This window comes from Oryza sativa, chromosome 12 (assembly GCF_034140825.1).
Source record: "Oryza sativa Japonica Group chromosome 12, ASM3414082v1".
NCBI lineage: Eukaryota > Viridiplantae > Streptophyta > Magnoliopsida > Poales > Poaceae > Oryza > Oryza sativa.
The window spans coordinates 27,422,506-27,437,553 of record NC_089046.1 but is presented as its reverse complement, the minus strand read 5'-3'; the positions used below and the strand labels follow the sequence as shown (position 1 = coordinate 27,437,553).

At 43.4% G+C, this 15,048-nt stretch overlaps 1 protein-coding gene across 1 annotated transcript; it reads left to right on the top strand.

Moving 5' to 3' along the window:
• The first annotated feature begins 1,711 nt into the window (after positions 1-1,711).
• LOC4352840 (uncharacterized) lies at positions 1,712-5,317 on the top strand. Its single transcript, XM_015763240.3, has 7 exons — positions 1,712-2,043; positions 2,398-2,497; positions 2,677-2,841; positions 3,262-3,480; positions 3,566-3,601; positions 3,697-3,841; positions 3,932-5,317. The coding sequence occupies exons 3-6, from the start codon at positions 2,685-2,687 to the stop codon at positions 3,753-3,755; spliced, it is 471 nt and encodes a 156-aa protein (XP_015618726.1). The 5' UTR covers positions 1,712-2,043; positions 2,398-2,497; positions 2,677-2,684; the 3' UTR covers positions 3,756-3,841; positions 3,932-5,317.
• The last annotated feature ends 9,731 nt before the right edge of the window (positions 5,318-15,048 follow it).

Below are 15,048 nucleotides of genomic sequence, written 5' to 3'. Positions count from 1 at the left end.
GGATCTGAGATATATAATCTGTGATGTATTTGATTTGTGATGTATTTTTTTGGAGAATTTTTTATATGAACTTATGATTTGTGATGTTACTTTGATTTTAGGATATGTAGGGCACTCGATTTGGGAAAATCATGTAGGGATCAACTCGAAGGAAAAATCAAAATGCAAGCAGCAAAGAAACAATGAAAAAAAAAGAAAAAAATGATGACCAACCGGGACTGCCACTACCATCTTTAGTCATGATTGGTAAACATCTAACTTTAGTCCCGGTTATTTCACCCGGGACTAAAGATGGACGACCATCTTTAGTCCCGGGTTGCATTTAGTCTCGGTTTGTAATATAGGACTAAAGGGGTTGTAAACCAGGACTAAAGAAGAGTTTTCCGGGAGTGAAAGTAAACGATCAAATATATTATTTGAATGTATAGCAATGCATTGGATTTTCAGATGGACCAAGCGGCTAGTAAATTAATCAGACAAAAGTATAAACGTGATTTTTTTATCATTATTTGAACCTTTTTAATTTTTAATTTTAAAATAAACCATCTCAAAACTTATTACCAAAATCTAAAACTTTTGGTGTAACAAAACAATACTGCCACCAGCGGGTGTGGCAGTTTGCCATGACAACGCCATGCTGTTACATTAGCTATACCGATGTGGCCAAATAACATTGCTACGTCATCCACATCGATATGGGAGTATTATTTTACCACGCCAGCCTATCTTATACTGTGGTAGTGTTGTTTTGTCATGTTAGTCTGACTGGCGTAGCTAATGTTTCTGATTTTGAAAATTAGTTTTAGAAAAATTTATTTTAAATTAAAAATTTAAAAGGTTCAAAAAGTAAAAGAAGTTCTAGAAACATGTTGTAGACACAAAATTAACACGCGTTATTGATTGCTTCAATTTCATATCTAGCGCCAACATGGCAGCATGATTAATGACGCATTTTCCTTAATCCCCTTTGGCAACTTAATTATATCCAACTAAAGGATAAAATTCAAGTGAGGAACGAGGATCCCCAAAACTTAGCGAAGAAAATTATCACCAGTTATTTCTTTTTAATAATGAAAATGTATTACATCTCTGCCATCTGTCATAAGGCATGCAACCAATTAGTTCTTATTAAAATAAATAAAATGAGTTGTGGGACAAATCTCCAGTTACCTTGAAAAATAAAAGCAGATGACACACTAAAATGATCACCAGTTAATTAATTACTAGAGAATGGAACAATATATACCTCCAAAATTATAGTACGTCGTGTTAAATTATACAAAGACATACATGTGCTCCATGTGCCACACTAGTTGGGAGCTGCTTCTTTTTTTATTTATTTCTTGTGAAGACTGAGCTGATAGATTAATTAGTCCTCTTATTTTGTTTATTTCAGTTTAATCAAGGATTAATGACTCTTCAGCCTTGCAAAGGCCATCATATCGAATTAATGACCCATACTATTTTTAATCGCAAAAAAATGTGAAAGGAATGATCGATCGATATCAATAAAACTTAAGGTTTTTGTATACCATTTCAGATGAGCTGCCACGTGCTACCTTGCTACTGTAGAAACTACAGTCCTTGCATGCTATCCACACCGTTCGATTGTGGCTGCAAGCATCTCTGCCCTTGAGCGTGTCTTCCCAGGGAGCCTCGGCTGCTCTCCAGGGGACCCCCATTTTTTTCCCCATCGGTTGATTCATCCCCCAGCTTCTCTATTTGCACGCAGTTCACACGCTTCCTCCGTCGATCCATCCAGCGCCGCCGGTGGCATCGCCGCCTCCCTTGCCCAGTGTGTTCTTGCGTCTTCTTTGGCTTAGCTGTGGACGGCCGTGGTCTTCTGCTCGGTGGCTTCGTCTCCACCATCTCCATTCCATCCGTCAGAGGCTGTCGCCGTCCGCGAGTAGCAGCAGCCTCTCCTCTCCCAGTGACAGTCCAGTTGCGCCACCACCGACGACCTTTTGCCTTACCGGTTGGTTCTCCGGTGCCCATTGCCATCGTGTGCGGGAGCAATGCCCTCTTTTTCCCACGGCAGTCCAGGCAAGAAAATCCTTCTATCCCCATTGTTGTACAGAAGAAACCCTTAGGCCTTTAGAAATGTCGTTCTTTGATTTATTATGTACCATTGTGACAGATTCCCTTAACCTGTATTTTTAATGGTGCAAGTTACTTATTATCAAGCATGTGATTCAATAATCCCTACTGATTAAGCATTTAATTGAATTTAGCCTGCTACAGTGGTTATGGGATGGTTGCCTGCTGCCCCCAAGTCCACGACATACACATATTAAAGTTGTCCATATTTAGGTTCATGCTTAGCTTTCCATAATACTCCATTGTGTACTCATCTGCTTGCTTTATGATTTTGTTTTGCCATTTTGTATAAATATCTAGGAGTGGTTTGGTGATGGGGATGGATGCGGTGCCTGACACTCTAACACCAACACCATTTTCTCAGCTAACTTAGGGACAAATGAGACAGAGAACAGGCCAGGTGCTACTCCTACACATTATTCGGCATATTCAACTTTCTTTGCTTTTTCTCAATTCTCAACTACAGTTTTCTTATGTTGAGCGGAAAACTTATTGATGATTTATTTCTTTGTGTTCTAAGTGCTCCTAGCAGTGAAAGCTCTAACCATACCATATCTTTTATCTCAACTCCTGAAATAGGAATCTCCATGTCAGTGTTTTGTCGTCCATTTCAACGACCCGTTAACAGGAGGCTTGCATTTAACCCTATCAATCCTGCTACTCCAATAGATCAACATTTTGTCTCCTCATCAGATGGCCCAACAGTGCCAGGTGTTCAGTCCCTTCCTGCAGTGCGCGGTAAAGGTAAGCCCCTCTATTAAGAATTAATCTCTATTTGATTGTGCTCAAGCTTGCTATACTACCATTGTATCATTTTAGATTCATAAATGCCAGTTCAGGTACCTGTGCCATAGTTGTACATATTTGTTCCTTTGTGTCTGCTCATATAAATTTGGATGCTTCTCACATTGGCATAGGTCCTTTGGATAATATTGGTTTGAGACTGCCTCGACCAGATCCATCTATTGCTACGGAAGCACGCAAGAAGCGTAAAGTCACAATGGTTTTAAGGAGAGGACATAAGTTACCCATATCCAATATTTTCTCCTTCAACTAACTGGCTTATTTGTTGCTTCCATTGGTTCCTACATTTCTATTTGATTTCGTTCAGCAAGTGCTGATTCGACCAATCTATAGCTCCTCAATTTGTGATTGTTACATTAGGAGCTGGACCTGATGATTTCTCATCTTCATATCGATGTGTTCAACGATGTATTTCCCCACAAGTTAATGCCAGGCATTGTGATGTGCGGATAGCCAGGAATAATGGGATGAGTACTACTATTGGCGCTTCTCCTTCATCTCACATTGCCCAAAATGACACCTCCTTGCATAGGGTGAATACATGTCAACGAAGCCGTGTAGGGCGGTCCAGAGCTGATGGTACCTTATTTAGTTTGCTATGATTTTTCCTTATTTTTACCTGTTTGGGAATATGTGATTACATTTGGCATTTTCTGCTTTCTAGGAAATTTTGTACCCCTTCTTGCCAGTCGACATCGCCGTAAGTTCTTTTCTTGCACATGCTTTGATGCACTAAATTTATACATAACATCTGCATGCTCAAGACTTATAGGGGTGTTCCCTTATTATTACCAGCTGATCATGATGCTGCTCGATATTCAGGCTCAACCTCCACAGTTCATGTTCCGAAGTAATTTTTGCTGCTCAACACTAATGTTCTATCTCGATGATCGTAAAGCTTCTCGACAATAATACTCCACCCAATGATCTTTTTTCTATGGTGAAACCACTTAACCATGTTCTAATTTATATTATATCATCCTTTTACAAGATTTTCCATTCTAATTTTTCTCTTATTCCTTTCTATTAGGTACTATTTTCACACCTCTCAATTTAGGAGGCCCTACCCATACTTGCCAACATTGTGGTGCTCGATTCTGGTATGAGGAACGCGTACGTGGGTGTGGACGAACAGCTTTGCAAATTTACAACAAATGCTGTAGAGGAGGGAGCATTTATTTGCCTCCATATAGGCCACCACCAGAACCTTTGCTCTCTCGTTTAACTGGACGAGATCGTGTTTTGTCCAACCACTTCTTTGAAAACATCAGACGATACAATTCTATGTTTGCTATGACATCTATGGGTGTAAATATCATCAACTCAATTAATGATGGTCATGGCCCTTACATTTTCAAGATTAGTGGGCAGCTATGCCACCGAATTGGATCGCTTATTCCAAAGCATGGTGCAAGACCAGAATATTGTCAATTATACATATTTGACACTGAGAATGAAATAAGAAATAGAGTGGCTGTTGCTTCACATAGAGAGATGAGTTTTGAACCAAATGAGGATATTGTTGCATCTTTGATGACCATGCTCAATGCACACAACCCAGTTGTTCAGCTCTTTCGAACTGCTCGTGATAGGCTGCATGATCAGTTAGAGGATCATTACTCAGTGAAGTTATTTGCCACCCCCAATGAACATGGTAATATCTACTCAGCCCCAGTTGCATCAGAGGTGGTTGGTTTGATGGTTAATGATATAGGCACTACCGAGAAAGGTCGTGACTTAATAGTAGAGGATCACTCATTGCAGCTTCAAAGGGTAAATGAAACTCATTGCAAATTTATGGCAATGCAATACCCGCTATTGTTTCCTTATGGAGAGGATGGTTTTCATGAAAATCTCAAGTATAGACAATGTCACCGCTCAGGAATGATCAAACGGAAGAAAGTTAGTTTGGTAGAATACTTTGCATATAGATTGCATGATAGAGATGATGACTTCAACACCCCATTGCGTTGCAAGAGGCTCACACAGTCATATGAGGTTGATGGTTTTTGTTGTGTCAAGGATAGCCGCTTGAACCATTATAGGAAAAAAAAAACTTTTCAGCTGAAGTATAGGAGTAGCCCCTATAAAGCTTTACTTGATACAGTCAGTAGCGGCATTATTGATGCTTCATCGGTAGGCCAGAGGATTATTTTGCCAGGTTCATTCACTGGAAGTCCACGCTATTACTACCAAAATTACCAAGATTGTGTGGCTCTCTGTCGTAGATTTGGATGCCCGGATCTTTTCATCACTTACACGTGTAATGCTGCTTGGCCAGAGATAACAGAAGCTTTAGCATTTATACCAGGACAACAACCTTCTGATCGGCCCGATATTGTTGATCGAGTTTTTGAAATGAAGCTCAAGCTGTTTGTTGATGATATAAAAAAAATATGAGTTCTTTGGTCCCATACTCGGAAGTTAGCTCGTTTAATTACTATGTTTTAATTCTTATGTTTTAATATGAGTTCTTATGTTTTAATTACTATGTTTTGTTTCAGTTTTGTTTACCTCAATATTTTTTTTCAGTTGTCTACACGATTGAATTTCAGAAACATGGTCTTCCGCATGTCCACTTGATAGTGTGGCTTAAAAAGGATAGACCCCTTGATGCCGATCAGATAGACACTTTCATATCAGCGCAGTTACCAGACCCATCTATTGACCCTATTGGTTATGAGGCTGTCTCACAATTCATGATTCATGGTCCTTGCAATATTCCAGGTTCCTCTTCTCCTTGCATGGCTGATGGTAAATGCACTAAATTCTATCCCAAGGAATTTTCTGACAAAACAGTTGTGCTACCTAATGGCCATGTTAGGTATGCTCGACCAAATAATGGAATCATACAAAGAAACGTGGCATTGAGATTGATAATCAATTTGTGGTTCCACATAATGTAGACTTATTAGTTAAGTATCAGGCACACATAAATGTGGAAAGTGTTAATCGTGATGGTATGGAGAAATACATGTTTAAGTATACAAACAAGGGCCCTGATTTTGCTAAAGTTGGAATCAAAAGAAAAAGATACCCCCGGTTCTTCTACAGAGGAAATAAATGAAATAAAGGAATACCTTGAATGTAGATGTGTTACACCACATGATGCAGCTTGGCGGCTTTTGCAATTTGATATCCATCACACCGATCCAGCCGTGGAACGTCTTCCAGTGCATCTCCCACTAGAAAATGGTGTTGTATTTACTGAGGATGACCATCTTCACCAGGTGATTGATAATCCATGCAATCTCATAACAAAATTGACTGCATGGTTTGAGGCAAACAAGACATATCCAGAGGCTCGACAACACACATTTGTAGAGTTCCCTGAACATTGGACATGGCATGGTGATGGAAAATTTTGGAAACCGCGTCGTAATGCCCGTGGAAAGGTTGGCCGTATAGCCAATGTTAGTCCTAACCAAGGAGAAAGATTTTATCTGCGTATGCTATTGCATATTATAAAAGGGGCACAAGACTTTTCTGATCTTCACACCATGGCTGGCCAACTATACCCAACATTTCGTGCTGCATGTCAAGCATTAGGTTTACTTGGTGATGATTGTGAGTGGTCCAATGCTATGGCTGATGCAGCACAATGGGCATTACCATACCAACTTCGCCAGCTATTTGTCACATTACTTCTTTTTTGTGAAGTCACTGTAGCGCCCGTTCCGTCGTGGCGCCTAGCGGGAAAATTATCTCTTAAAAACCCTAATTGCGAAATTTGTTTCTTTGCTTGTTGTCTAGTGTCCGTGCCATCTCAAGATCTCAATCCCCGATCTATCGTCGAGTTCAATTCCGAATCCAAATCCTTCCAATCAAATTCCTCCGCAAAAGTCTATTTTGCCTCCCCCGAGGTCGATGGGCCGAATCTCGCTCGGCCCATCTTCCCCTCTTCCCCGGCCCATCTTCCCCTCTCTCCCCGGGCGCTCTCTCTCTCTCTCTCTCTCTCTCTCTCTCTCGCACTCTCCCATCTCTCCCCCCCTCCCGCTCGGCCTCGCCCGTACGCTGCTCGCGCGTGCGAGAGCCGCCCTGAGCGCCTCTCTCCCCGCTCCCCCGCTCAGCCTCGCCCGCACGCCACGCGCGCGTGCGCGTAAGCCGCCGCGCCGAGCGCCCCCTCCCTTTCCCCTCGCTCTGCCGCGCCTGCAGCCGCGCAGCCGCTCGTCCTCGCGAGCCAGCGTGTGCGCGCCCGCGCACGTGGTGGCCGACCGCCCGGTCGCCGCCGCCGCCAGCCTCTGCACGCGCCTGTCGCCAGTGTCGCCGCTCCGCTCCAAACCGCCCCGCCGTCATCGTCGTCGTCATCGCCCGGCCCCCGCCCCTCCGCGCGCAAGCCGCCAAGGGACGGAGGCAGCGCCCCTCCTCCCTCTGCCGCGTTGCCCCCGCTCCCCTCCTCCTTTTTCCCGAATCGGCAAAAGGGCAAGCCCCTTTCTCCCCCTCCTTTTTTTCCCCTTTTTCCCCCGCCGGCGTCATCCTCCCTGTCGCCGCTTTGGCCGCGACCGCCGAGCGCCAGCTCGCGCCTTGACCGCCCTAAGTCGGTTCCCAAACCGACATTGCCGCCCCCTTTAAACCCCAGCTCCTTCCCCTCCAATCTCCCTCGTTTTCGCCTCCTCGCCATAGCTGCCGCCCCCGTGCTCTGTTCGCCGTCGCCGTTTGTTGTTGCACGTGTCGAAGGAGTCGGCACGAGCAAGGACGCGGAAGGGGACTCCGGCCGCGCCCTCTCCTTCCTCTTCCCCGGCCCGAGGCCGGAGATATTACTCCCGCGCCGTCGGCCTCTCGTCACAGCGCCCCGACCCGCACGGTAGTGCCTCCCTCCGTTCTTCCTCCTCGCCCCATCTCCTCCCCCTAGCTTTCGGTAGTAGCTCGAGTAGACTACCCGTAGCTAGCCGGCGCCGCCCCGACCGTTGCCGTCGCTCGCCGCGTGCTCGCCGCCATCGCCGCTCGAGCTCCGTAGCACCCGCACGTCGCCAGCCTCGCTCGGCGTAGCTCCGTCCAATCCGACGCTAGCATCGGATTCCCGTGGTCGCGTGGATGCTCTCACCGCCGGGAATCGGTCTCTCGTGACCTCGTCGCCGTTTCCCTCTTCTCCCGCCGCCGGTTGCCGCCGCCGCAATCCGCCGCCGTCGAGCAACCTCCGGCGAATCCGAGCCGTTGGCTCGTCTCCCCTTGTCACGTGCAACCGCCCGGTGTGCACGCTTTTGCCCGTATCGCCGTGGTTCGCTCCGCCGCTCGCCGCCGCCGCCCGCCGTCCATTCGCGGCCGGGTCGTCGTCTACCTCCCGCCAGCCCACGTGGCCGCCACGTAGGCGCCACGTCGGCGCCAGCTCAGCCTAGACCGGATCGAGCCGACCCCGGTCAGTCCCTCCCCGTGCGCGCGTTCCACCGCGAGCCGTGAGGCTGCGCGTGGGCCCGCCGCACCTGCGTCCACCGCGGACCGCGCGCATGCACCGCGTCCCTTCCCCGCCCGCGCGCGTGCGTCGCGTGCTCCCTCCGCACGGTGAGCCGAGCCGCTAACAAGCGGGTCCCACCCGGGACCGCGCGTGATGAGCCCGGTCCACCGGCTCTCTCTCTCCTCCCTCCCGCGCGCGCGCGAGTTTGGGCCGCCTTGGGCCGGCCAGCCCATTTAGCTTGGCCAGACCGCTCCATTTCTCTTGGGCCGCGCCCTAGCCATCCGAGAAAAGTCTATATTCCCTCCCTCCCTTCTTTTCTTTTTCTTTTCCAAAAAAGGATTTAAATAAATCCTTTTTCCTTTAGACCAAAAATCCAATAATCTTAGAAATTCAATATCTTCCCAACCGTAAATCCGATTGACTCCGTTCAACTTCCAAAATTCCTCAAATCTCGAGATCTATCTAATGGCACGCTTAGAGGTCATTAATAGGGCTTTATTTTCGCCGTTTGTTGAGTTGTCCCGTTTCGCGTGTAGTTTCGGAGCCCGAAGACCCGCAGTGCGAGGATTTCGAGGATCAAGCTCCGGATCTCGAGCAAGGCAAGCCACCTTTGAACATCTTGAGCCTATATTTGAAATTTAATTATATTGCTTGCGAAATATTATGCATTGATAGGATCACACTTAATCTGTTGTCCCGTCTGCAAGGCAGATTGGCAGACCTACCTAATTTGTTGCATTTGATCCTTCCTTTGTTAATTGTTATACCATGTCCCCTTGTAACCACCCAGTTGCACCTCGATATTCGTGCACTCTGTGCAAGTATCGACGGTCGCCTTCAAACTTAAAATCTGAGAAACAACTTGGGTAAAACTGGAGTTTTACAAAAGACTTGGAAAACCCGACACCTGGGTCGGTGCTTGCGAACTAAATGAATTTCCAAAACCGCGGACCGGGGAACGTACCGGGTGTACGGTTTCCCGCTCTCGCACTTAAGGACCGATTCCCTTGGAATTTCATCCAAACATAAGACAAGTACGACCACATGGGTGGAATGGGACACCCCTGGCTGAGTAACTAGCTTATCAGGGGAGCCTTGATGCCGAGAGACATGTGGATTCGCCGGGGTGGTGTCGGGGAGGACCCCTGGGCTTCCTGGCACAGTATGGTCTGGGACCTAACCTGTTGTTGGTCTGGGACCCCTCTCGTCGGCATATGGTAAACCTGTATCGGCTTTCGAAATGCCTTGTCATGAAAGCTTGGAGGTCTCCCGACGTGGCTGATCCCCACGGGCTGGGTGATCCGGGTTAGTAATGTCGTGTGGGTAAAGTGTACCCCCTCTGCAGAGGTTAACAAACTGCTCGAACAGCCGTGCCCACGGTCATGGGCGGATGTGAGGTGATTCCTAGCGTAGTTTTGTTTGACTACTGCTTGTGAAATTGTTGTTGTGAAAAGGGGTTCGATGTTTGAAAAATCTGCAGCTGATGGGATCAGCTAGGCCCGGGTGGCCGTTTGAAAAGTTGTTGGCCCGGGTGGCCGTTTGAAAAGCTGTTGGCCGGGTGCCAACCTTGTTGCAATCCTAAAGACTGACACATTGCACATACTCCGACCGGACGAGACGCACTGTCTCATCCGTGTCGTTTGAGAAGCACTCACTTAGACTTTTTAGAAAAGAGTTCAAACAAAATCAATTACGAAAACAACAGCCTTTCCTTGAAGCCTGCATTAAACACTTATTTCCCCTGGCTTGCTGAGTACTCCCGTACTCACCCTTGCTCTATATAAATAATCCCCCCCCAGTTGCTGAAGAAGATGAAGTGGATCCTACTGACGAGGAGTTCTTCCAGGAGCAAGTCGGCTACGATGAGTTTTAGGGTTTCGGCCTAGTTCCCAAGTCGCGCCTGTGATGATTGGTCCAAGTCCTGGCTTCCGCTTTCCTTTTGTAATGCAGTTGTGAGCTCGGGATCTGTCCGCAGCCCAACATGACTGTACTTCTACTCTATAATAAAGAGACCTCTGTTGCTGTGATACTCTGTCTCCCTGTGATACCAGCACTGTTTCCTGGGACTGGTATCGATTAACAGGTTAATTTGGAGCGTCACGGGCTAGTTCCGGTCGGGACTAGTTCGGGGCGTGACAGTCACCGACCCAATAAAATTGCTTGAAGATTATATCAAGCCAATGGGAGAAGATTTGGCATATCGTACTATTCGGCCCACACAAGGTATCTCTCAACCATTAGTGCAGCAACACATTAGGTCATATGTCTTGGATGAATTAGACAAATTACTCAAAGATTCTGGATATAGCCTAGGTCACTTCAACTTGCCAGAGCCAGAACACCATGATTACAATGTTTTGAACAACAGGTTGGTAGTGGATGAGCTCTCTTATGACCTTGATGCTACTTTAGTAGAAGCAAATGAGCAACTTAACAATAAACTCAAGTCAGAGATCTATTTATGATGCCATAGAACACTCAGTTCTGAATGGTTCAGGTCACACTTTCTTTGTATATGGATATGGTGGTACCGGCAAAACATTTCTGTGGAATGCACTTCTCAATAATATAAGAAGTCGTGGAAAGATAGCCTTAGCAGTTGCATCTTCTGGTATAGCAGCTTTGTTGTTGCCAGGTGGTCGAACACCACACTCACGGTTTAGAATTCCTATAGATATTCAAGAGTATTCCATGTGTGCTATTAAGAAAAATACACATGTCGCTGAGCTCATAGAAAGAACATCACTAATCACATGGGATGAGGCACCTGTAAACCATAAGCACTGTTTTGAAGCACTTGATCGAACTCTTAGAGATATCATGCCATCAAACAATTGTTATCTACCAAACAAGCAATTTGGTGGTGTCACGGTTGTTCTAGGTGGTGATTTTAGGCAAACATTGCCTGTCATCCCAAATGCAAATAAGCAGCAGATCCTCAATGCTTCAATCACACGATCCCATTTGTGGCAGAATTGTGTGGTTCTCCATTTAACTGAAAACATGAGACTTAGATGCCCAACACTTTCTCAGGTTGATAGGATTGAATTAGAACAGTTTTCTCACTGGCTTCTTTCTATTGGTGATGGCACACTACCTAATAGCATGCCAACAGATCGACCTGACACAACATGGATCCAAATTCCAGAGTATCTTTTGTTACCTGCTCAGGAAAGAAACCTTACAGGTTTAATTTCTTTTGTCTATGAGTAAACACCAGATGCCTCAGAATTACCAGCCTATTTGTGTCAGCGAGCAATTTTGGCCCCAACAAATGAGGTGGCTGCTGCTATAAATGCTCAGATTATTGGCCAGATAGCTAATGAGGAAATGTCATATTATAGCTTTGATACAATTGATGATACCACAGCTAACTATTGCACTCTTCAAGACCTGTATCCTCCAGAGTTTCTCAACACGGTTCGCATGAGTGGCCTTCCAGATCACCATTTACAACTTAAGATTGGTGTCCCAATAATGTTACTTAGAAATTTGAGTCCATCCAAGGGCTTATACAATGGAACTAGACTTATTGTGACGCAGCTCACTCATCGTGTAATTGAAGCCCAAATAATAACAGGAAGCGCTAAAGGTTCTAAAGCTTATATCCCTAGAATTGTTTCTGTTTCGACAGACCCGAAATGGCCTTTCAAGATGAGACGTCGTCAATTTCCAGTGCGTGTTTCATATGCAATGACGATAAACAAGAGCCAAGGATAGAGACTTAGCAAGGTTGGTGTTTACTTGCCAAGTCCCGTGTTCTCTCATGGGCAGCTTTATGTTGCCTTCTCCCGCGTAACATCTTCAAAAGGATTACGAATCCTCATTGAAAATAACTCTGCTGAGTATGAAAGAAAGACACATAATGTTGTGTATTCTGACATTTTCCATGATATATTAAGCCAATGTTGTCAGTTCTCCCCAGATACCCATGTCCAATAGATCAGCTTTCTTACTACAAGGTATTTATGTTTTACAATTTATGCTCTGGTAGTCTGTTTAGTATAATCTTTTTTATGCCTGAATTTTCCATATTACATCCAGTAGACAACCTACACTTGCTAATGCGTTTCTCAATGCTCTTTGATTTATTAAAGTGTATCTGTCATCAACGGAGTGCACAACACAGAACCATCTTCATATATATATTTTAGTAATGCAGTCCTCTTGCAGTTCTATGGTTCTTTTGAAAGGAGTGACTTAACAACAATACATAATAACAACTGTTGAATTTATTTCAAGCTAAAGAAACTGTAGTGCTTATGTTGTTCAGCTATGTTTTCAAAGTAGCTTACTTCCTGTTCACATGTAAATTATGTGCTTTAAGTCATGTATGCACATCAAATTACCCCATTTCAATATAAATTTAGCATTCTTAAATATGGTTCCCACCACCTCAGGTTTGATTTTTCTTTTGTCCCAAGTTGATATATCTGATTTCTATCTTTCTACATATCCAACCATCCTACATTCATAGCTAAACATACAAATTAGATAAGTAATATCTAAACTTACATACTTCTATAATCCACATGGATATATGGTGGTAAGTTCTTATCATTACTTATTGTTGATATAGATAAGCACAGTTCTAATGCTCCTCTGCTCATATGTTAACATGAGTAACCATTTTGTTACATTGTACTGCTAAATTTTAATTCTATTTGGACAGCCCATTGTTAAAAGATATTCTCCCCTCAACTTCCTATTGAATGGTAATAGGAAATGTCCCATTTCTTATTGTTTTATGTAGAGATAGAGACCTCAAATTCACGTCTCATACTATCGGGTAATGATTGACAAGTATATTTGATCTGAGTTCATTTTACTTATTGCAGATCAAGAATGACATATAAAGAAGAATATTACTTAATATTATATGAGGGAATTTCTATCGTTTAACAAGGTATGACATATGACACTGAAAGGAATAAAATTTCCAATTTATAAGCTCAAGAGTTAAACTATGTTCCTATCAGAACTAAACTGAACGATCTATGCGCTTTGGCTTCATTTTAGTGTTTATTTTGTAGCTCCTTTACATGGTGATGAAATTTCCATTAGGCGTTGATGCAAAATTCAACAGCGCCTACTATTTCAGGATTACCAAGTAGGTACTGCAGGAGACGTGCTCACATATTATCACAACTACTCTGTTTTGCCACAAATGATGCCTATCCGGACATGTGCAACTTGGTTATCTCTTCTGCAGTTCTGCTGATTGATCCTACTGATTTACAGAGCTTCTTAATGTATGTTTTATTCTTAGTGGTTTTGTATATTCTCATATGAGTAGGCTGAGATTTGTATAAACCTAATGCCATGCCCAATGTTAAAAAAACATGTAGGATACGATTTAACCCTATGATTGTTGTACTGAACTTTCCATCTAATTCTTCCAATATTTAGTGCCCGCGGCAACGCTCGGGGTATAGAGTAGTATAACTATATCAGCGTCATGCTGTCAAAACATATCTACACATGCATACATGTGTACTTTTATGTATTTTATGATTTGATCGCATGGCATCTCTTGATATGGATCATTATCATTTCATAATTAAGCTGCAGTGGTATATATATATACATATACTGTATGGCCAAGGATAGCATGCCACGAGCAAAGATATTTGACGTCGATTAATCTATATGCATGATTCTTGCTCTCACAAATTCTAACGGTCTCGGGGAATAAGCCAAACGATATATTTATAATAAAAAATAATTTATAAATAAAATTTTTATATATGTATTATTAGCGATATATAAAAGTAAAGGCTGTAAAATAAATTTCGATAAAAAAAACTTAAAATCAACTTTAAATTAAGATTGAAAATTCAAATTCTGGCTGGTAAGCATAAATATAAATGCAAAGATGAGGCTGGTTGATGAAAGGCACGTAAAGTTAATAAGAACGATCGATCCATATGAAGCTGAATCAATCAATATCAGTCTCTCATTTTCGGTGATCTGCCCGTACCTGGACCAAAACCTGCATGAGGTTGATCCACCAATGTGTATGCAGCGAACTGCCGAGGTTCACTCGCTCACGGTTTGCAATCTCGTTTTGGGTTGAAATGCGAGCTTGTTTGTTTGAATGGACATGAATATTATCACTATCTTTCCAAATCCAATTGACGACTCTGAATAATCAGATCGATCTGTAGTCCATGGATTTATGCAGGTGAATGTTGATTTCCCACGCAAAGTGTACGTAGATGGGATATTTGGATTTGTATAAAGACTTTGACTTTTTTAACTGGGACTGGTCAACTAATTAATTGGTTCCAAGACTTATTGCCAACTGTACTACTCCATTATACAAGAATATTTTTCCTTAGTCCCCACAAAACAAATATTATGGGAAAGAGTGCAAGATACTCTTTATGGGAAGGGACAGAATTTTGCAGAGGATTAATGTTTTTTCTCTAACTAATTCTTTACGTAAATATAAAATTACAAAAGTAGTATAATACTATGTTACACAAATGAATTTGACCACATCAATTTTCACATATATGGTTAAACGCACCCATTATCCAAAACAAATAATCATAATGATTATGGTATAATATGTGTGTGTGTGTGTATATATATATATATATATATATATATATATATATATATATATATATATATATATATATATGCCACCTTGCCAAATAAAATGGCATTACTCGTTGTGGGCGTCTGTGTTTGTACTGTGTTTCTTAAAAAAATGACAGTATTTCTCTATGCGACCGAATAGATTAGCA

What these genes read in the sequence shown, in the direction of transcription:
- LOC4352840 (XM_015763240.3), top strand. Translation starts at nt 2,685, where the DNA reads ATGTCAGTGTTTTGTCGTCCATTTCAACGACCCGTTAACAGGAGGCTT. An exon ending in TCCTGCAGTGCGCGGTAAAG is followed by an intron (nt 2,842 to 3,261) that starts GTAAGCCCCTCT and finishes TTGTTACATTAG; the next exon opens with GAGCTGGACCTGATGATTTC. An exon ending in TCTTGCCAGTCGACATCGCC is followed by an intron (nt 3,602 to 3,696) that starts GTAAGTTCTTTT and finishes TATTATTACCAG; the next exon opens with CTGATCATGATGCTGCTCGA.